General features: G+C 48.6%; 1 protein-coding gene across 1 annotated transcript in view; it reads left to right on the forward strand.

The window, feature by feature from the left end:
* Positions 1-11,332: 11,332 nt before the first annotated feature.
* The window catches only part of LOC144124082 (uncharacterized), a 53,778-nt gene continuing 42,126 nt past the window's right edge, over positions 11,333-22,984 (forward strand). Inside the window, exons 1-3 of the mRNA XM_077656751.1 lie at positions 11,333-11,561; positions 14,760-14,818; positions 16,979-17,117. Coding sequence (XP_077512877.1) covers positions 11,333-11,561; positions 14,760-14,818; positions 16,979-17,117 — 427 coding nt within the window. The remainder of the gene's footprint in view (positions 11,562-14,759; positions 14,819-16,978; positions 17,118-22,984) is intronic.

Genomic DNA, 22,984 nt, shown 5'->3' on the forward strand with positions numbered 1-22,984 from the left:
GGATCCCTTATATGCGAGTTCGTCCGGGCATTGGGGGCCAAATTTTTATGCCTTGCGGGACTGGCTTCCATTGTTTTTCTTAGGCTTACCTGTTTTGTTGCACTCGCGCAGACAGGAGCGTTTTAGATTTTGTTTGAATTGCTCCAATAAATGCATCTTGTCGGACCTGCGTCACTTGTCGAGTGACTTGCCGTTCCTAAACCCACTTGATCAGAAGGCATAGCCTCCAATCGTAAGATTTAAAAAATAAAAAACATCGTACAAAAAAATTCATTCCACTCGCAGGCAGCGGAAAGGCCTGCTGGGCAATTGATTTTTAAAATAGCGCATTTTTGAAACCAGCAGACGGCACATGAAATGTTCTACCTCAACCACTCGGGGCTTTAAAAGGGCTGTTCTAGTTAAAACACTGTTCGAGTTAAAGGACCCTGAAGCACGCCTAGTGATGAACGGCGCTGTAACGAACGCTAGCGCAGCTGATCCCTGGGGGATTCAATATGGCGGTGCCGTTGAAGTTGTCTCCACCCTGAACGGTGGCGCTGGCATCAAGACACCATAGAAAACCGTCATTCACATAAGGAATTTGAAGATTCTTCCTAATCTATATGAGAAGGAAGTTTTTGAAACGACACAGTAGAGAAGCCCAGAAAGATTTCCAGTGAATCACAAATTCTCCCGACTCTAGGACGCAATGGTCGCATCCCCTCAGCACAAGTAGACACAAGCTCATTCATAAAAATAGTGGCTCTGCCCTCTTGTGTTCACGGCAGAGGTCGGAACGCGAGGAGCAAGTAGAGGCAAGCACAGTGCCTAAAAAGTTTTCTAAACAGAACACCATGGATAAAGTGACTCATCTTCGCCCTAAATCTTTCGGTTGGCAGAGCGTGGAGTGAAAACGCCGTCGGTGAACAAAGATTTTTGGCAGCGAAATTTTTTTTCTGGAAGGAAACTGTCCTGCAATTCTGCAAGCTGGTGCATGCCTTGAAGGTTACTGTAAAAATGTCCATTATTTCTATTATGCTTGTGGTGAAACCCGTCCTGAGCTTGCGACTTGACAAACGCTCCATCAGTAGCGGGCTTCCCGAATGATGCAATAATATTTGCTTTCAATAAAATTATGAAAAAGTTATTTCGTAAGCATGACACACAGGGACCTTCCAGTAGAGATAAAGAGAAGAATGCGGTAATACCGCGCATCCAGCAACTATTCCACAGGCTCCAGCAAGTTGGCAATAGTTATTACGTTTAAGTGTGTTCGGCTCCCAATAAGGTCTGCTAAAGTTTAAAGAACAGCCATGTGGAACACGAGTAGCGTTTTGTGCCACACTGTTAACAAAAATACACCCAAATGGGAGTAAATGGCTTATCCTATAGCGCGCACCCAAAAGGAGGTTTTATTTGCTCCATATGAATGGAGTATTTGATTTACCTCTCTTATACAAGGGAGGTATTTGGGAGTACATGGGAGTTTTTTTTACTACCCAGAGAAAAGGAGCCCAAAAATAGCGTCCTGTTTATTTATCCTCATTCAGGCTCATTCTTACAGCGGTGCCAGCGCAGAAACGGACAGTATCTGCAGGGTCCGCCGGCAACGCAACTTGGGAAACTGCGTTGCCCTAATGTGACCTGGCGTCGCGCGTTCTTTTCGCCGTCTGGAAGCTCAGCGACGCCGTATGCGGAGACGGCAGGAGTCATCTGCTTGTCGTCTGCTTTTGCTGTACGAGCTTGTTTGTTTTCCTACTTTCGTAGATAAAGGGATATAGCATTAGAATAAAGTTAAAAACTGAAAAGGACTCTCGGAGTAGTTTTCATGGTCATGCATCGCACTATATTTGACTAAATACCAGAGCAGAGAAAGTTGAAAATGAAAACACCCCTGAAGGTAGTTGGTATGGCAGTGCTTGGCATCTTATTCACTTCTTTAAGGCTTAGGATTTCAATATGACTCAGGAGAAATGTAGCCTCATCAGCTCAATCAAGAGCTCAGCGTTGAAACTAAGTTCTATCAAAGTTCGATGTTATGAAACGCACTATAATCTGTTCCAACACACTGCGAGAATCACACTGAAAAAAGCTGTGAGAATTAGGCCTAAGAAGGAGCTCTAACTGGGTGGCGACACTAACAAAGGAAGGTCACGTATGGTAGGACACTGCAAGCTTCACAAGAGAAGTTCAAGTATGCAGCTTACTGTAGCGGCAAACGGCGACAAGCCGATATCTTGTACCGTGGCAGGCGCCCGTGAAGGAGCAGGAGTGAGCAGAGATCCAGCGACGACGGTAACCAGGGGTCGTCACACACCGCCATTATAAGACGACTGGCCACATGCAGACGAGACATTAGGTGGCGCGGCGGATGGCGCAAAATGGCGTTTTTTTTTTACTCCTTCGGGGACTTGGGGTTTTAACGACAACCCTTCTTTATACCCCATTATTTAGTGCAGGGAGTAAAATAGGTCATTCAGAACATTTTTACAACACACTGATGGAGTAAATGTTTCCGCATATGGAGTGTAAAGAGTGGCGCCAACCATTTAAACTCCCAGTAAAGTAGGAAAAATCTGTGCTATAGTTCAGATAAGAGCCAGATAAAAAACTAAGGGTGCCAAGCGAAACACGAGTTGCGTTTTGTGCCGTGTGCAGAAGAAATGGTCTATGAAACTACTATGAAATGGCAAACTGGGGAAGTGAATAAGCATTCGTTTGTGCTCCGTCATCCAATTTGGCCCCCGTATATTGTGCTGCTGTTAAGAAGCGGCGCTAAGCTAGCGCCGCGCGTCGTTGTCACATGATGAAGACTGGCTTCAGATCTAAGAATGGGATGAAAATGCTATTGGGTGCAACCTCCTTTATGTGCCGGTTCCTCATCGATTATGCTATGCAGCGCATGGAGCCTTTCAAAGTACCTTCCAATGCTGCAGGGGGAAATGCGTGACACAAGCGAGTGCTGCGTTTTCAAGAACACCAAGTTCCCTCACATCCTCAACGACTACCAAGATTGCTGTCCGGTTCTTTTGGAAAAAACAAGTGTTGTCAGACAACCTTGACAGCAGCTCACCGGACGACGAAACGAACGTCATTGCAAGGAAACAACGGGGCTATTATGGCTATGTTTACGGCTCTATTGGTATGTTGGTATGCACATTGGATTTTGCACTGATGGCTATGGCGAACCCAGAGGACATCATGCCACTCACGTATCAAGACTTCGACAACGGGATTCCGCAACTAATTTCGAAACTAAATCAGCCTTGTGCTACTTCCCGTTGACAGCTCAATATTGGGACAGCGACGCTGCAAACAAAGCTTGAGCGTACATCTGGACATTTGGTGAGACCTTCAACGAGGAGCATCAACAACGCATGTCTAACCATCGGTCGTACGCGGTATCCACCTACGCGCCAATGCGGGGTGACATCGCTTTTGGCAACGGATTCTGCGACGGTATCGGGACAGATTCATGCGTCACAAGGTATTATGCCGCCATCAATGCCTTCTGTGCAGAAAAGCGCTTACTTTTGAAGGACAAGTGGACCACGGCAACCCGCACGGCCAGTCTTGAAGGCGGTGTCATTAACGGCTTGTTTGCAACCATCTGGATGGAAGTCGACGAGCTGGAGAAGTACGGGCGCAGTTAGGATATGGGAACGAAGACGGTAATGATTACCAGTTACCAATCATGATGGCAACTCCACCCGACGCGTTTGTGAATGAGGCCGACAGCTACGTAGAAAGGCAAAGGTAGGACCACTACGTTTTCACACCCATTTTTCCTGCATATAAAACTGCTGTGCATATTCTACGACTTCGTCAGAAAAGTCAACCTCAACCGCCAGGCTCTTCGGCATTATTATACAGAAGCCGTGACGCGCATCGGAGAGATGCGCCAACAAAGCGTTTTCCATGCCAACGGATGCTCACAAAAAAGCCCTAATTTGCCGTGGCGGTGAATCAAGTCTGAATCAAGACGATATGGAGAACAAGATTACAGAAATGACAAGAACCGTAGCAGAAATTCGCATGGAAAGATTATTAACTGCTTCGATCGCCGTAGAAGGGGACGCAGATGACAACAGGAAAATGAATACATCCATAAGCTCCCCGGTAATTTCCGCATGCATCGAATGACTTTTCATCAAGGTGTACTCCTACAGAAGGGAACTCCTGTACAATTTCAAAAGAAGTAATAATATAGCTGTTGTATTATTAGGTGAAATGTTGCCCGTTTGCAGCAGTTACACTGATGAGGATGATGAAGACGGGTGCGGCGAAGACGTCAAACTTAGCGATCTGGGTTATGGTTGTTTAACATCCCAAAGTGACTGAGGCTATGAGAGACGGCGTAGTGAAGGGCGCCGGAAATTTTCACCACCTGGGGTTCTTTAACGTGCACTGACATCGCACAGCACACGGGCCTCTAGAATTTCGCCTCCATCGAAATTCAAACGCCGTGGCCGGGATCGAACCCGCGCCTTTTGAGTCAGCAGTCGAGCGATATAACCACTGAGCCGCCGCGGCGGGCTAATCTTGGCAATCTGTCAGACGATTTGCTAACCGCACTGAACAGCAACGAGAGAGCGACGCAGAGAGAACACGGTGATCGAAGACTACGGGCGAGCATACGACACGTTGATGTGCCTTTTCGTTTCAAACAAGGCAGCCATGCAAGGATCTGCCGGCAGTATGTCTGGACCACACTGCACAACACGGACTCGGAGGATGTTTTCATCATTTCACTGCTGCTGCCCCCAGAAAGAAAAGATGCTTTTCGAGTACGTGCTATAAAGCGACGATGCCACGTGCCGCATATGGATCGGTCTGATGTCCGAGTACGCTCGATTGGCAGAGACGTGCAACAAAAAAAAGAAGAATCTAAACCCATCCGCTGGGCTGTAAAACACGTTCACGAGCGCAATAGCACGGACAAGGACAATAATGATGAAGATGACAGTTGCTGATACCAGGGTGAGATATCTATTGCATCTAACACAATCAACAACACGATGATTGCCGGCAAAGACGTCATCTTGGATTGCTCTTCCATTTCCGCACACCGTTATTATCTACTGAACAATTTCGGTAAAAAAACCATGACGTACGTCTATGAGCGCCAGGCAAGCAATTTAGTGCGCCTATACGAATACAGGGCGGGTGAGAACCGCCGCTAGTCATCTACCAAGTGTGACCCCCGCGCCTTCGACTGCAACTACAACGACCCGAGTGTTCACCCCATCTATGTTGTTTGTAAACTCAAAATTATCATGGATGTTGCCGCGACATGCGCGAGCGACTATGAAAAAGAGTCCGGTTACAGCGCAGGTCACGATGACGATGAAGGTGTGATCCTTTAATAATGGAGTGAGGCTAGCCTGTTTGCTGTTGTGCAAAAAGAGGGTTTAGACTTCAGTTGCGTCGAGGTGGTTGACGACGTTATGGCAATATCACCATGATGACGGTAAACTCCATGATGCCACACTTGTGTAGTTTCTCCGCATATTTATCTTTTTCTCCAATTTCTCTTAAATCACACAACGGTAACGCGATTAGTTAACTAGGCAACCCGCCTATGACGTAAGCGGGTATGCTTTGCAGCTTTTCAGCTCCTCGTCATCCGTTTCTTTGATTACACTAATTATGTATGAAGTGGGTGCTGTTTAGTGCACAATGCCGTTTTTGCTGTACAATATTGTTTCAAGCAAACGCTCATTTCCACTCATGAAAGCACCTTTGGTGTCATGTAAAAGCAGTTCTGTTTTACAATCTTGAGGTGTTTCTTGAAAAATTGCTGGCGGTTTAGCTCTGGTTAACTCTGCTCGACAGCGAAAATCTGCGTCTCTCTGGCTACGTTTGTGGTCGAGTGACTGGCGGTTTCCATCGATAGCCATACTGGCACACAGTAGTACCCATTTTTTATTTGTTAAACATCTTTCTTTCTTCGAGACGACATTTAAGGCACTCACACAAGACAGTATATATTTAATATAGCTTCGGTGATATTTACAACTATATTGCTCGACACCTCGACATGATTAGTGACATTATTACATAGACAATACCCGCACTCTTTGCCCCATCGTGCAATATGTTCCGGCGAAGCGCTAAAGAAATCGTATTCTGTATGTGAGGGTCCTGAAGCTACTTCACCAGGACCCTTTAGTATCATCCACTTCCCCTGCACGCACTCTGGTTGCGGCACCATCGGCACGAGTGCAGGCCAGTCTCGCGGTTCGCGTGGCCCACGGACCCCCAGAACCTGTGCGCCGACGAGTACCATTCGGGGCAGCGCCTCTAAATATCTCTGATAATCGAGGGCAACGTTGTCTGAAACGAAGAGAGCCTGCTTCCCATCAGCGACAAGTTCTGCGACCTGCTGGTGCATAGGGACAAGGCTGCATACACGCCAAAGCAGACCGTCAATATAGAATGGCTGGTGTCGGAGACCGCTGAGTGCCTTCCATACGCAACCTCCAGGTAGAAATAAAGAAAACCCAGAACATCGTAACGTACCACGCGGGGCTGAACGGGAAAAACAAAGCCACGGGGATTTTCAGCCACTCCTACAAGTTGCCGCAACCTCCGATGCGTGGTGATAACGCGAGCAATTATTGAGCGATGACAGGCGGGCTGAGAACATTCCTTGAACATGTGCTGGCGATCTACTCGAGTGAGATTGCGCAATTATATGCGATCTTATGATGAGGCATACATTGAGAAGTTGGGGACCGAAAACAATCATCTGCACTTTGGAAGCGTTCATTGAAAACCACATCCCTGTGCTAAGAAACAGATTGTTCTAAAACAATTGGCCTCCGGCGAGTGCAAGCTCACGTGCAGTAAGATACTCGGCCGAAACCTTTGTCCAACACTCTGCTATAGATTGTATCTTATCTGGCAGTTACCCATGCGCATAAATTGACCCGGAACTGATGAATAGGGTTTTAGTTCCAATGTGATACCGCTTGATCTGGGTAAGCATGAATGGGTGACATGCTGAGTATGTTTAACGGCCACGAGCAAGGCTAAAGTAAATCAGATTCATTTCACTTGGCTTCAGCCAAAAAATTACCGTCACCCTCAGTCCGGCGGGGAGCGGGGGGGTAACCATCCATGAATGTAGTTCTTTGTACTACAGTAAAGACGTGTGTAAAGAAGGTAACACCTTGTTCTGGTGTGGTTTCAAGGGGTTTAACGGCAGAAAGCCGTTAGGGACGCCGTAGTGAAGGGCTCCGTAAATTTCGACGACCTGGGGTTCTTTAACGTGCACTGACAGCACACAGTACACGGGCCTTTAGAATTCTACCGCCGAGGACGTGATCGAGCCCGCGTCTTTTGGGCCAGCAGCCGACCGCCATAAACACTCAGCCACCACACCTCGTTCTCAGGACGTGTAGTTCCTTGAAATTCAGAGCTGTATAGGACGCAAGGTTTATTTCACCAGGACGGGCACAAAGCGCAAATGAAGCGTTAGCTGCAGATATTCCTTGTAATAATAAGGCAAGGAGCACGCATGCGACAACTTGAATACAGTATGTGGTGCATGTATGGATTTTGCGCATTTAAGTTTTCCGTCGTCAACAGAAAAAAGGCAAATGAAAAACTATAACTGCGCAAGCAAGCACCAGTCGACAAGAGACCAGAGCTGATAAAAACCCAGTCGCAGAACTAGACTAAAGAAAATGACCTAACAAAATGCGCGCTCGTTCCTCTCGCGACAGCGAGCACACGCCTCGCCGCAGATAACGTCGACGCCTGCGATCGCACTGATTTCGTTGCGGCCGAAGACTCGGATCCGCTGGGCTGCTGACGGATGCTCGCGGACGAATTGTTTCCGAAGCCTCGCTTGGCGGTTTCTAGCAGAGGCGACACGTGACGCAGAGCCAGGGCAAAGAACTTGCGGTTGGTGACGCACTTCGCGAGTTCCGTTTCAACACTCGCGGTGCTGCGGGCCGGGCTTTTCGCCCTGGGTATTGTTTAGTTTGAAATAAATTGTCTTTGGCCAGGATCCGTTGCCCTGTTATTATAGGAATATGCCTCAACACCTATTCAGTGCTTGAATTTTCTATTGGCAGCAGCCAAAACCACTATTACTACTTTAGTTACAGAACACTAGCAAGCTTTGCTTTAGCGGCGACCGCTGTTTTACTGAGCCAACCCCCGAGAAGGGCTTCAGTGTAATCCGCCGACTCTGCTACTGCGAAAACCGAGCCATCGCGTGTCCTAAGATAGAGCTAGAGGCAACCAGGTGGGCAAAGCAGCTTAGAATGACGGGGAACGCCGGGAGTGGCATAGCAGGTGGCTGGAGCCAGAGTTGCCGCGATGCGATAACCTATACTCGGCCTGAGATGGAATAAAGTGGAGGAAGTGCATTGGCGCTATCCAAACGAACCACACTTTTTCACCCTAAATGTGGTAAAGTTCTTCGTGAAAGAAAGAACAAGCCAAAACGTCAGTGCCCAAATACCGATTGCCTCATGGCAATTAGGATAGTTTTCCGCAGGTTCGCAAGGTCTGAGGCAGCAGGGCGGCTGCCCTACCGCTTGTGGTTATGCAAAAGCTGCATCAGACCTGCAAGACATTGCAGAACAGTTATTCTTAGAACGGAATATAAAAGCGTTGTGTATGCTGGGTGTTGTGGCACATCAGTAGCTAAGGCTACCATGCGCCAATCAGTCCTTGAAAAGCACCACTTCGATCTTCAGAGTTGCACTCGGTTCTTCGGCGAATATCGTGCGTGTGATTTTCAATGACTTCATTAATACTTGCCGTACAAAATAAATCGACATCTTTACGTATACTGCATCCATATGGGACTGCCATTTTCCGCGTTGTAAATTGTAGTCCCTGTTTCACATTCCTCTAACACGCCTCGCATACTACAAACACGTCACGCTTGACCTGCCATACTTGGCCAACCTGCTAACTTTCCGCTATTCTAAGCATCTCGTGTAGTGCCAAATTGTCTACGTAGGCAGTCGCAGAACGAGGATCACACATATTAGCTATTAAACATTGGCACCGTCAACGATAGCATCGATCCACGCGTATGGAAAAAATTAGAGGCCGAAAGAAACAGTCTGGCTAGATCGTTAGGCTCGAAAATTGACCCTCCGAAGACAGTTACGAAAGCGGCCAGAGCGGTCGCCCTACTGTTCGAAGTGCTGGGATGAAAGCCTGAAGGAGCTCGGCACAGAACCTGCGAAAACGTTAGTCCGAAGGGCTCGGCGGTTGTGGGCGTTGTAGTGAACACCATGAAAAATGCAGCTGTTAGCCATTCGCTATTTTTGCTGGCTCCTGTGGATATGCGCTTTCTTCACGCATGGAACACAAAGCTGCATCATGACGACACCCAACTTGGTCCGGTCAGAGGCTGAAGAAATTGGCGATCTTCAACCGGGAGTCACCTAGGGCCGTCACCCTGACCATAGAGGATCGTGCAGCGCGCCTGCGCACTCTTCGAAGATATCTCCCTAAGAGCAGGCAAGTCTGGCGGGGTTCGCCTGCCGATAAACTTCGGGAAACTTAACGTCCGTTCCGAGAGCGGCACTGTCAGCGCTACCACAAGCAGGTTCACAAGGATAAAAGGAGGAGGTCCTGCTGCTAATCAGTGAGAGGAGCCACTGCCTGCGATTGCAGATCGCAGAGCCGTTGTTCGCGACCAAACCGACCATCAATATAATATGACGGATTTTTTTGTAAAGAATAATGCTATTTACGGGTGGGCTCGAGAGATAAATAATGTGTAGAACGTAGTCATGGTGCTGAGCGCGAAGGGCAATGCCACATGAATGGTCAGTCACTCGTAAAAGTTGCCGATTCTCGGCCAGTAGTAGAAGGCAGCCGTCACTTATGGTGCTTCGATTGCCATGTGATCACCTATCTTCGTCCTCGCCACAGCTCCTTAATTCGATGGTGCCGGCGGTTACTACAACCAAGAAAGATCCTAGACACCATCGTGGCTATACCCGCTAACACAAACCGAAGGCACAGGCCTGTGAGCTGGTGACGCGCGCTCGTAGTTTCCACTGCATGGCCAAAACATGGCCGGACTCCTGTCCTGTGTAGGCGATGGCAGACTGCTGTAGTTGGCCCGCTGGGCGGGTGGCTATCACGGCGCCCGTATCTAAAACGATCAAGGAACCCATTAATGGAGAGGGGCTCGTGCCATCCAGGTTTCATGCTGCCTCGCACACTAGGTGGGCCGGCACGGAGGTTGGCATAATAATTGATCTGGAGCCGGACTTGGCCCCTGGAGAACGCTTCGATGACATCGCTATTGCGGCTCTTCACCCGATTAGGTCAGCAGACGCCATTCGTGGCCTAAGGGAGACAGACAAGTACAGACACAGGCTTGAAGCGGAGAGGGAGCGTCGTCGTCGTTCAGGGGTTCGCCCCTCTGCGGCGGCCCGGCTTCCAACAGCCTCTCTGCCCCCCATCACCCCTCCCTTCCATTCGCCACCGAGAGGCGATGAAGAATCCGCCGCTGACCCTCCTTCCCTAGATCTTGTGGCGGTCATAGACTGCTTGGCACGATACGATCTCCACGAAACAGGTTTAGCCACCAATATTTGCTCCGGTCTTCTTGCTTCCTCTGATTTTTCTTATTTGATCGTTTAAAATAAGCATGAAGCCCTATAGAGCGCCGAAGAAGGTAGAGCCAGTTGTCCGGCGTCCAAATGAGTCTGCTAAAAGTTTCCACCGCTGGCTTCACAAGTACCATCAACAACTTTTTACAAAGGCCGAAAAACCTCACTGGACGAGCTCAGCAAGTCCATGGTGATGGCCGGAAAATCTGTTTAGCCGAGATTCACGAACAATATTCATTCCAAAACCTGACATCCCAGCTTCGGCTGCAGATTTGAGGCCTATAACAATCGGTTCGGTCCGGGTTCGACTTTTTTCTAAGTTTTTATTGGGACGTTTCACTTCATGCCGATTTCATCCTCTGCAGAGCGGGTTTTCTGGTGACTGCTCCGCACAATCCAACCTGCTCCTGCTACTGGGCCTTATGAAATGGAGCAATACAAACAAAAATATACTTCCATGCCGCCTCACTTGATCTCCGCAAAGCGTTCGACACCGTTAGTCATCATGCGCTATTTTCAGCCCTGCAGGAGGGGGGTGCGTGCCCGACGTACCCTGAAGTTGTAAAAGATATTGATTCAATGCAGAGGACCACATTTTCATATGCGGGGGTCACGGAAGGTATCCGTGTGTTCATGCAGCGGGGAATCAAGCAGGGGACCCATTGTCTCCCTTCCTATTCAATCTGGCGCTTGATCCACTGCTGCTTGAGCTGAACGAATCCCGTCTGGGGCTCCACATCAAAGATACTAACATGGCTGCATTAGCCTATGCTGACGGCATCGTACTTGTCGCCAGCAGCCTCGCCGAGCTACGGACAAACTTGGATGTTCCAGTTAGGCACTTCCCTAAGCAGGCCCTTAAGCTGAATCCAACCAAGACTCAGTATTTCGGGTGGCATTACGATGCCTACTGGTTGAAGTGGTTTGACCGCCGCATCCTCGAGCTCCGGCTCGAGAGCGCGGTGGTCAAACCTAAGGCTCGTAATGAGCCTATCCGCTATCTGGGCGTCGATCTTTTTGTAAACAAGCCAACCTGGGTTTCAACCGACGTCATTAATCACCAATTGGCAGTTTTGAAATCCGCACGGTTGAAACCATTGCAGAAACTCTACTATCCCACCAGTGTTCTGGTTACAAAATTGTTATTTGCAACATCCAGCACTCTCGCTGCTAAGGCCTGCGGGACATATCTGGATAGCCACGTCCGCATCGAGGCCAAAAGGCTACTGTACTTGCCACTGTCTTTTTCGAACACCATGCTTCCTCTTCCATATAACCAGGGGAGGGGGGGAGGTTGGTCGTGTTACACCTCGCCCGATTAGGACCAGAGGTACAGCTAAAAGCTTCTGCCACGTTGCAGCGGTTAGGGTCAGAACAGGTAGACACCGCTGTGGAAGAGTGCCTAAGGGACGAGAGAGAGACCATCTATACCAACACCTAGACGTCTGTCACGACGCAGCTGGCGTACGTCGTGGTAAGGCGTGAGGAGGGCCACCGAAGGGGAGCACGGGAACGCGCCGACAAAAGGGAGAGGCTCTCAGGGCGGCGTCGCGCGCGAGTGTCGGGAGCCTCGGCCTAAGCGAGGGGGAATGGTCCGACACAGCAGCTTGCTCGATGGGCCAGCGCCGGAGGCGAGCGGGCATCCGGGCACCCTAGGCCAGAGTGGCTAACAGGACGCATGTGTCATAAACTGTTTCTCCCCCTTCGTTGTGGCATTTTTCTAGTTAGCCACGGCAGCTTGCAGCGAGCCGTGTGTTTGTGCTTTTCTTTTGTGTTGCAAGGCGTGTGTTTTATATTGTGTGCTTTTCTTTTGTGTGGTGGTATGTTGCTTCCGAAATGTGGCGGGAAAGTCACCTATTGGCTGAGGGTGTAGTTTGGGCGGGAGGACAAGGAGATGTGCACGCGCTAAGGAGAGCGCGGGAGGTTGGTTGGTGGCAGCCGGACAGATCGGTCGTGTGCGGCCGGTGGTGGTCCCGGGGTCGCAGAGTTTGAGAAGCGAGTTGCTTGAGCGGCGGCCGGGCGGGTTGGCCGTGTGGTGGCGGACGGTGGTCCGGAGTCGCGAGAGTGTTGGAGTTTTGTCTTTTTTTTAGTTAAAGTGGAGAGGCCGAAATCTGTCGGCATATGTAAATAAGTTGTAAATATTGTAATAAATAATTTTTTGAGGTAAGCCTTTCCAAGTGCCAACGTCGGAAGACCTGCACGCCTGTCTCAAACTCACCAGTCGCGAAGTACGTCCCCCTCCCCCCGGGTCACTCACGAGGCCCGCCCTCTACCACTCCACGTCAACATCTGGATGCAACAACACAACCACAAGAGAGAGAGAGAGGGAAAATAAATATCGTGACTACGTCCCACACGGTGTCTCAGATACTGCAGATGGGAACAAGGCCTTGAAGACCTCTAGACGGTCTACACTAAAAGACTGGCAGGACCGCTATATTCATAAGGACTTGGGTTCTTTTAGGAGAGAGCCACTTGGAAAAAAGTGGCTCAAAGCCGGGGTCAAAATTCCTAAAGGACTGGGACAAGGTAAGGCCATTGAGACTGAGGGGAAATCTTTATCCCACCAGGTCTTTATCAAACAAACAATCATCTGATCTATCAACCAGGTTGTGCAGACGCTGCAAGTTCCGACGAGAAACTGCAAACCACATTGTCGGCAAATGTACTTCTGTCCATCTCTCCAGAATTGCTCGTCACGACTTCATCGCGCATGCCATTGCCTCTAAGCTCCGAGTAATTCATCCCGGTGCCCAGGTGTGAACTGAATACCTAATCACAGACCGTGCGGAGACTTGGCTCAAGCCCGATAACGTTCTGAAGCTGCCCCATTGCACGTACATTCTAGATGTGGCAGTCACCTGGGATTGCGACACCGAGAAATTGGAGCGCATGTGCAAACATCGTACTGTAGTACATCGACAGCTGATCCAGTCCACATTAAAAACAAGCTGAGCGATGTGATGTGACCATCAAGCGAAATATCTATCCAATGGACAGTCATGCGAGGTCATGTGGGAAGAAGGTTACTTATCTCGCCAGTAACTCCCGGAGACACGATCAGCTCAGCCGAGTCCGTCAAAACGACTGCGAATTTCATTTTCTCGTAAGCCTTTTATTTTCTCTTAATGCACATATCGTAGCCTTTATACAAGCGTTGCACGCCTCGTTTCTCCCACTATACCGGTAGGCCAAAATGTGCGATACGTTTATGGCAAGTGAAATTCGAAACCAATTTAAAAGCAACTCGACGGCCCCCGACGAAGCCAGGGGATCGATACACGAGCGGTTTGGCATCGTCCTCCGTCCGGCCCAGCAGACCCCGCCACGAGCACCTCTTCAGCTGGCGCAGCAGCCGGCGAGCACTGGACCGATGTTGACGATTCGTAATGGCATTGTCATATTGTCTCTTTATTAGGACGTCTTTAGGGGTAAAGGGAGGTCCTTTTCGTGTGGGAAAGGAGACTGAGGAATATGGCCACCTGGCCATGGACATGCCGTACGATGTCCACATGACGGCTTCGGATTGAAATGCGCTAAACCACAATATGCGGATAGCACTGATCCGTCGAGCGGGGACAGCTGGGCCACGCAGCGGATAATTCTGTTCGCCTCTTGTTGCAGTACCTACGCTTTGTTCCTCGTCACTGTGGCGCCTTCTCAGCTTGGCTGACCTGGCCTGGTGCATTACGCAGCGTTTGTTTCGTTTGCCTGTCCTTCATGTTCCGTTGTTTTTGCAACTAAAGGTTTCATATGGGTGGATTTGTTTTGCCCCGGAAATAAATCGGATTCTCCGTCCGAGTGGCTCACCGCGGGCGCCCCCCCCTCCCCCTTTCATGTTTCCATACAGACAACCTCAAAACTGAAACCAAGTACTAACGTCAGAGCCTCTTTTTCTAGTTGCAGTTAGATTCAAGTATCTCAAACTAAGGCAGAAACGATCTGATAGGGTGATTTGTACAATTGAACCGGTGGGCAAGATGTGCTCCCACTGCAGTGTAGTGCTAAATTGTTATGCAAGCAGAATTGCAAATTTGGGTTGATTATTGTTTTGATCCGCATATGCTACTGGGTGGAAATTTGACATGTTAAAATCTAAAATCTAGACACTAACATTGTATTGTAAGCTGCTTTTTACTTTATCCATCTGCCTTTCTTGTTTTCCCTCTTATTTTGCAGCTGTATGGCCTACAGCACAATTGGATGACACATTGGGAACCACGAATGAAGCTGGAGAGGTGCGTGGTATTTCGCTAGTTTTTTGTTCACGTACTGTATTAGCCATGAGTGATTAAAAAAGTACTTTTTGACACTTCTTAATGGCCGTGGACACTGGACCTTCTGTTTACCATGCTCGGGCAGCTTGCTAGCCGCCAGAAAACTCTATACAGGAAGGTTCACCGTAGTCGTAAGGGATCGCCGCCACGGTTCACGGAAGCACGCTGCTTTGCGGGCTACTGCGTCTCGTTGCTTGCACATGTACGGCATATATTGGCTCCTTGGGAGCAGAAGAAACGACGTGAAGTTATTGGGCGGCTGCAGGCTCTAGAGCAAACAGCTGATCGCGTTTCGCCCACATATGGCTACGACGACACGAGTGTATGGCGTTGTGTGCTGTCATGAAATCTGAACTTAAGCTTCGAGAAATCCTGAAAAGCATGTGACGGGCAGTTGCACTGGCCGCTCGCTTGCGCCCTCGCGTCTTGTCCCGCAGCTTGCCACCACCCCTTCTACAGGCAGTGGCTGAATCGCTGATGTGGAAGTTGCGGGACAAGACCCTCAGGGGGAAGCAAGCGGCCCCCCCTTCACAAAAGCCAGCTAGAGGTTATAACCACTGGGAATAAAATGGCTCATAACCTGAAGGTGGCTGCTAAGCAGGGAATCGGTCTTTTGTTCTCCACCCCCTGCAAGCTGTTTCAACTTTGCAGGCGTGTGGCTGCCGGTCCGTGCAGCGCCGCTTGCACCACTGAGGAGGTGTACCAGTTTCCATTGCAGTGTGGCAGAGTTTATGTTGGCCAAACTGGCCAGTGCAATGATAGACTGCGGCAGCATTTCCGTTCTCTGAAGGGTGAAATTGGCGCTAATGTCCCCAGACATTGCAGGGAATGCAATGGTTGTTACCCGAAGCTCAATCAAACAATTATCGAAGGAAGGGGAAAGACTAGAATTGAGCGGGAGATTTTAGAAGCAGCACACATGCACAGACTTGGCTTTGACACCCATGTAAGAGAGCCTCCTCTGGCTCTCCGAGATAGAGACGTAATTTTTGTTCAAAAAGTGATAGTTGTGTCACCCCTTTGAAGTCGTTTTTCCTTTGTCATCTGCGATTTTACCACGTGTTATTGTTGATTTTATGTTTTTATTATTGCATGGCATTCCACACGAAGACGCAATGTTTTGCTGCTGTGTGTTTCTTCATAGTAAACGTTGTTTGGTGTCTACTTCTGTAATCTTCCACGTTGAAACACAACTTACGCTGTGCCACATGTAATTGTTTTGTACCACAGTGACAACTTCAGACGTGACGGAGTGCTAATATGTGGCCACCGCTCACAGCATGCTTTGGGCAAGTCACAAGGCCTGTAAAGCAGTTAAGTTTACAAGCATGCTTACAAGTTTACAAGAGAAGTAAAACGGCAGGTGCTGCGCTATATTAATTTTTCAGACCTTCGCTTACCAAAAAAAATACCAGCTTGACTAACTTGCCATAACTCTGCGCCTCTTGTTGCGACTGGAGTCTTTGCCAAAGGGATGCAAATAACGAGGTGCGATGCCTAGGTCTCCAACAAAGCAGCCCGCTTGGACCTGAGAACTAAGTTTCGGCCCTTGCTAGCTTGCTAATAAATATCGCTGTACTGGCTATGTGTGTTAGTATTTTAAAGGCGCCGGTACTGCGCATGGAATAAGAGCAGTTAGTGTAACAGTCAGTGTGCCTTGACTGCTGGGGCCCATGAAACTAGTCCGCGTTGTTTTTCTGCAGTACTGATGTAATTAGGAATATACAAGAACCCCATCTGATAGAAATTTCTGAAGCTCTCCATTCCGACGTTCCTTATAGCCTGAGTTGCTTTCAGACGTCAAACCCCATAACGACAAACCAAACCATTTTTTACCATGAACATATGAATACTGCACGTATCATACTTTTGGAACAACTAGTGTGCAGCATTTGATGGAAAATACACGCAAGCCCAAAATTTGTTGTCTCCACCCCTGCAGTGTGTCTTGGTTACTTTGAGCAGAAATTAATATGTGAAAGTGCTTCTCAGGAAACACATCTAAGACTGGTGCATTATTCTGTGCCTTTTTATCAAGTATGTTTATGTTGGCATTTCATGTCGGGTGAGCTCTGCATTTAAAACAGTATTAAAACCATCTGTGCTGTGTGTTCATCTTAGGTCCATGTTGGGCATGGAAGTTATGTGCCAGTGGCTGCGTGGAATCTCCTGCTGGCATTGGGCAGCGAATCTACATTCTGCAAACAGTTGGCAGTGTGCCTGTGGGGCAACAAAACCCTTGCCCAGAGTAACCTCACAGGTACGCTGTCAAAGAATGCAATCTCTAAGGGGATGACGAAAATACATCCACCGCTTTCCCCTCTAAAGGTGGCTTCAGTGTCAGGTAAGCCACTCGTTCTTGTTGCATAGCTGCATGCATTTAGTCACTCTTACGGGTTACCAACGACCCCTTTTTTTGGAATGCGGCCCATTTGAGATTCTGAGAGTTTGTAACTAATTCTATTACTCTCATTGTTGTCAGACTTATGACAGCCGTTCCACACAATAAAGAGGACTTTACAGTGAAAGATCGTTAATTCGAATCTCAATAATTTGAATTCTCAGATAATCCAAACTACACTACTTGGGGCGGCCCAGCTGCATTGGGATCTGTGCATAAAAAAGCCCGTTAATTCGAAAGCGAGTCGGTTCCGCTACGGATAATTCGAACTATGCGCCGCCACGTATGGGCAGCTTGGCACACTGCACGTGGCCAAAAAAGCACCTCCGCATAGTTAGAGCTTGCGCACGTCCTAAACGAGGAGAAAAGAGGGAACCAGATAAAACCGTGGAAGAGTGGATAAAGCCCAAATGGCGCCATCACCGGCGGCGCCGACGAGTAGGGGTTGACCGCCGCGGTGGCGGCTGCCTAACCTCATTTCCGCGCAGCCTCCGAAACTCGCGAGTTTCGTTAATACTCGTTAATTCGAGCACTGTTAATTCGGAAATACGGATAAGTACTGTCGACGCGGTCTCAGCCAACGCCCATGAAAGGCTATGACTTCGGAGGGGCGCTACAAATGACATGCGAAAAACTTTTTTTCTTTCCCGAATGTCGTCCATCCTTCCACCCATCAGTCGCCAACGGAAGCACGCGGGCAGCCGCGATCATGATGCCGACTTTTACCATTGGCCGGAGGTCAGCCACTGGCCGGAAGCGGCCAACGTGGGCTATCAGCGCGGACCTATTAGGGCGCGACCGCGTCTGTCTTCCGGCCGCTTCTATAACATGGCTGCGCCTGCCGAAGCAGCCTCTCGTTTCACCACGAACTCGTCGTTGCCGCTACACTGTGCCGCATGTTCACGGCAAACAAAAGTCGCACGAAGCTTTCGCTTTGTCCGAAGATGTCCGCAGCACAAAACTTTAGCGATGAAATGCACCAGATTTTCCGAATGCTTCTGGATTTTGAAGGCTGCTTGGGTTAGCCACTACGCGTCGGTTGGCGTCAAGAAGCGCCGGAGGTTCAAACAGGTTAATTATTTAGGTTCAGAAAGGGGCCACGAAGAATATTCGTCCTCTGTCGTTATTGAATAAATAGTTTAATTGCAAATGCACAGCTAGTCTTTTCAGCATTTTACTCAGCATATGAAATCCCGCAGTTTCGAAATCCTGGCGGCAGCCGGCCGTTTTCCGCCGCTTGTGGTGCTGCACGGCGGCGTTGCGTCGGCGTTCCGGCGCGCAGCTCAACACCCGCAGCGCAAGTTCGCTCTTATGGGTCGCCCTTACAGCGATTGTACTGAAAACGAGGCTTGCAAAATGTGACAAGCGCTGGCACTCTGCAAAGTTCGCTTCTCCTCCTTGCTAGAGCTAACGTCAAAAGGCAAACACACCGTGATCTTATCGCAGCGCAGCATCTTGGCGCACTGACAAGAAATGCGTTGTGGTCCGTGACGGTGCGAAAGAGAAGGAAGTGTGAACGACTAACGCTTTTTTTTTTAATTCTTAGGCAAACATCGGGAGTGGGTGGGTTCATTATGCGAGTGGGTTCGTTACACGAGTGAATACGGTACGCATACCACAATTCAAATGGTTCTGGTCAGTTTTTTCGAGGGCATTCGATATTCGAACATCGGATAATTCAAACTTTTTTTCGAATTTCAATTAAGTTCAAATTAACGAGCTTCTACTGTATACGAAAGTCACTTGAGTGATGCTCTGCTCGAGTAGAGGCAGGTGCAAAGTGTACAGTGGGCTGTGGGATCAGGCGGCAGCTATTGCAGCCGCTGCTTTCGAACCTTCTTGCGAGGAAGGTGGTTTGAGAGGTCAAAAGAGAGGTCGTGAAGGCATGACGTATGATTCACTGCAGTTTCTTTTGCGTTGGCTCATGATGGTAGCAAGATCTTTTGTGTCAGACTGATTCTGTCTGCTGTAAATAGACTGGGGGAGTAAACGCATTCTGTTTGCATTGCCGTCACAGCAGTTACTGAAGGGGGTGTGTTGTTCAACAGGTACAAGGAAATAACAGCATCGTCAGCTGCCCCATTTTAGGTGACTGTGTCTCGGAATGAACATGGCAGCACCAGTACAAAACAACAAAGATGCAGCGAAACCTTGACACACAAGCACTCCAGTGCCAGGAAAAAGTGCTACTGTTGCTATATTTAAAAGCGGAGTAGACTGCTGCTAAAGGTTAGTGAAATGTATTTTTTTTCAACATGCGCTGTCCATGGTTCAGGCATGATTCATACAGAGCAATGACTTCGAATCGCGCGATGCTCAACCAGCTTCTTGAATAGTGACCGACTCCTGTGAATCGGGTGTTACAGTTTAAACTAGAGGACAGAAGCCCCCTCTCAAAGTGATCTTCAGTGAACTCTGCCTGTGCACTTGCTGCCACCTTTTCAGAGTCATGGCGCAAAATTTGCTGGTGCCAGTTGCTGGTGCCAGGCGATTGCAGTCAGCTGTATAAATTCATATTGTAGTTCACTATCCGTTTTTAACGATTTTAAATGGGATGTTATCGTCAACCCATAAGGCAGTGATCGCATTCCTGTGTTAATAAGTTTGACATCTGCACCAGAAATCATCCCAACTAAACCGCGACGTTGGAAGCTGCATTTAGTAGACTGCGAAAATTTTAGAGCACAAGCCAACTCACAAGATATAGTTTTATAAAACCTCGGCATCGATGAGATCAACGAAAAGTTCACGAGTTGTATAATTACTGCCGCACTATAAGCTATTCCTAAGTCTTCATTAGAGGTGCGGCAAAAATACAAAGTGTGGTGGACAAAAAATACAAGCAAAAAAAAACAGCATGGGGTAAATGTCACAGGTACCCTACACATGAGAACCTCGTACGTTTAAAAAAAGGCAAGAGGCAGAGCTCGGTACGTCCGCCGCAGTGCCGAGAAAGCGTCTTGGCAGAGTTATTTTCCATCTATAACCCGTCAAATCACGTAAAAAAAATGCGGGAGTAGGTTCGAAAATTAAATGGCAACTTCTCACCGTTCACAATTCCTCTTCTAACAACACCTGGTTTACAAACAAGCTTAGGGGAACAGGCAGACATTTTGAGGGAGGACTTCGCTGCAGTTTGTAGTTCCATCTCACTATACGCAGTCATTCCTGAAATACAAAAGTATTGCCGAAAAACATACTTCCAACAAGTGAAGGGGTAAATGAAGAATACAACAATTTAATTACTCTCCAAGAAATAAACAGAGTACCGTCTGCCGGAAAAAACTGCACCAAGACCCGATCAGATACTCTGCGAAATGCTTGCACATCTTTCTCAGCCTGCCATAGGGGCACTCTTGAATTTCTTTAACAAAATATTCATTGAAACAAAAATGCCTAAAGCATGGAAAACAGCAGTGATAGTGCCTTTCCAGAAACCTGGAAAACCACCAACTTTCCCTTGTAGCTATAGGACGACAGCCCTCAAAAGCTGTCTCGCGGAATCTTTTGGAAGTGTCCTTAATATAAGATTGCCATTTGTCCTTGAAACCCGAGAACGTCTCGATGTCCGTCAATGCGGTTATAAAAAAAGGATGCTCAACGACAGACCATTTAGTTCGCCTCTAAAACACAATAAGAAGCTTTTATACACCAACAGCACTGTCTTGCTTTTTTCTTCGATATGGAGAAAGCGTATGATACAACCGTTTGGGATCCTCGGCGACCTAGCGAAAGCGGGGAGTTTGTACTCGCCGGAAGAACGGAAATGCAGCGCTGACAGAAGGAAGTGCGCATTGGCTATGAAGGGGCAAGATGCCTTTGATTGCCTTGTCACTGGTCCATCAAATTTTTCATTGTTCTAAACGGTGTGGAGCTACACGCTTCGCTGTGTCTGATATGCGCGGCCGGTAGTCGCCGCCGCCGCGAGCTGCATGACAGCGATGCTCCGAAAATGGAATTGTGCGGCCGGACTCTCCCTCGGCCTATCAACGGTGGTCCGAAAATATGCCAACAGGATTACGTAACTTTTCAGGTCTAAGAAGCTTTGGGGACTGCCGGCGGTCTGAATCAAAAAATATGTAACATCACTGTCGGGCACCTTCCATGTTGTTATGCCAGAAACAATGGCCTGCAATATCCCTTGCTTGACAAGCTATGGCAAAGCCAACACAATGCAGTCAACGAGCCAGCGTCAACGCAGGCGTCCATTGACAACTATTATAAGTTGTACGAAAAACTACTGCAAAGCCAACGCGATATACCCGACAAGGCGGCTCGTGGCCGACTGGGTAGTAATGAGGAGTTATTTCCGGCAACAGTAGATATCCCCTCGACATCGTCACCTGACGACGTGCAAGAAGAGGCAATGGCAATGGAGCTGACTCCTATCATTGAGGAAACGCCAGACATCATTGCAAACTGCACAGCACTCCCATCTAACGATGATGTATTCATCGCTGATGATGACGATGCCATTGTGCCCCCATCCCCAAAAGCCTTTCGGAATGTTATAATCTCCATTTGCGACGAACAGAGAAGCGCAGGTTCAGGCGGGTCAGGAACACCTCGGATGGAAGAGAGCAACTCCTGCTACTGCTCCGGCGATCTCGAGTTCTACGGCGGTGCACCGTGGACTTGCTGCCGTTCCTGACAGCCCGTTCTGGGGTGTCAACGGCTGACGCAACCACCTGCTACGGCCAGGGGCGCCTCCACCACTATGGCCACCCATCCGGGTGGTGCCCACAACGCCAGCATCACCGGCATTCCCTCCACGGGCACTTGGACCGGGAGCTAGTACGACGCCGCCAACGAAGCCGTCAGCGAGGCCAGCCCGAGCACTTCGAGCGCCACCTCGACGCCGGCCACCTGGATGCCACTGACTGGACCCATGCAACGCTTCATCAGCACTGAACCGTGAGCACGAACGCCAAACTCTGGTTAACCCTCATCGAAAGCGAAAAGCTGCGTCTCCCTGGCCAGCTTTGTGGTCAATGACTGGCGGTTTCGATAGATAGCCATACTGCACAAATAAAGTTTGCTCCAATCCAATCCAGAAAGTAAAATTGGAAAAGAATTTTTTTTGCAAATGAAATGGTGTAATGTGAAATGGCGCTACATTCAATGTCGAACTTACGGCCCCGCTGACGGCTCGAAAAGCTAGCGTAGTGAAGCTGAAAAGAATATTCAAGTTGGTATTCAAAAGAAAACCCTCAGCACCGACATAGCAGACGTAACTCATTTCACCGAGTGCAACTGTGATGTTTTAGGCAAGTCGTATCTGCAGCGTCAAGTTTTCGCTAGGACGTTCTAGTTCCAACGAGGTTAATAAAGCACTGTTTAGAATGTGTAAAGTCACCCGACATGAGACAAGCTAAATAAAATGTGGATAATATTCTTGAACCCAGTTCAAAGCTCTGTCCTGTCGTCCTTGAGCTTCGTTTTTGTGCGCCGAGTCGTGCAATCATGAAATCAAACCAACTAGCCCAACAAGAAGTATTCCTAAAGTAAAAGGCGTTTCGCATTGCCTCAAGAACTGGTCTTTCAGGTATTCATTCTCCTCCTTGTCGTAAATTACACGTCTTTCTGCGGTACACAGTGTCAAACCATACTCGACGGTATCTTTTAGAACGCCACAAAATGTGCTTTGCAGGGTGCTAGATGGCTCGAAGTGTTTTCCATGCAGTGTGCTGAGGCGCAAGGTATTTTCTGATAGGACTTGGGTACAG

This window comes from Amblyomma americanum, chromosome 1 (genome assembly GCF_052857255.1).
Source record: "Amblyomma americanum isolate KBUSLIRL-KWMA chromosome 1, ASM5285725v1, whole genome shotgun sequence".
NCBI lineage: Eukaryota > Metazoa > Arthropoda > Arachnida > Ixodida > Ixodidae > Amblyomma > Amblyomma americanum.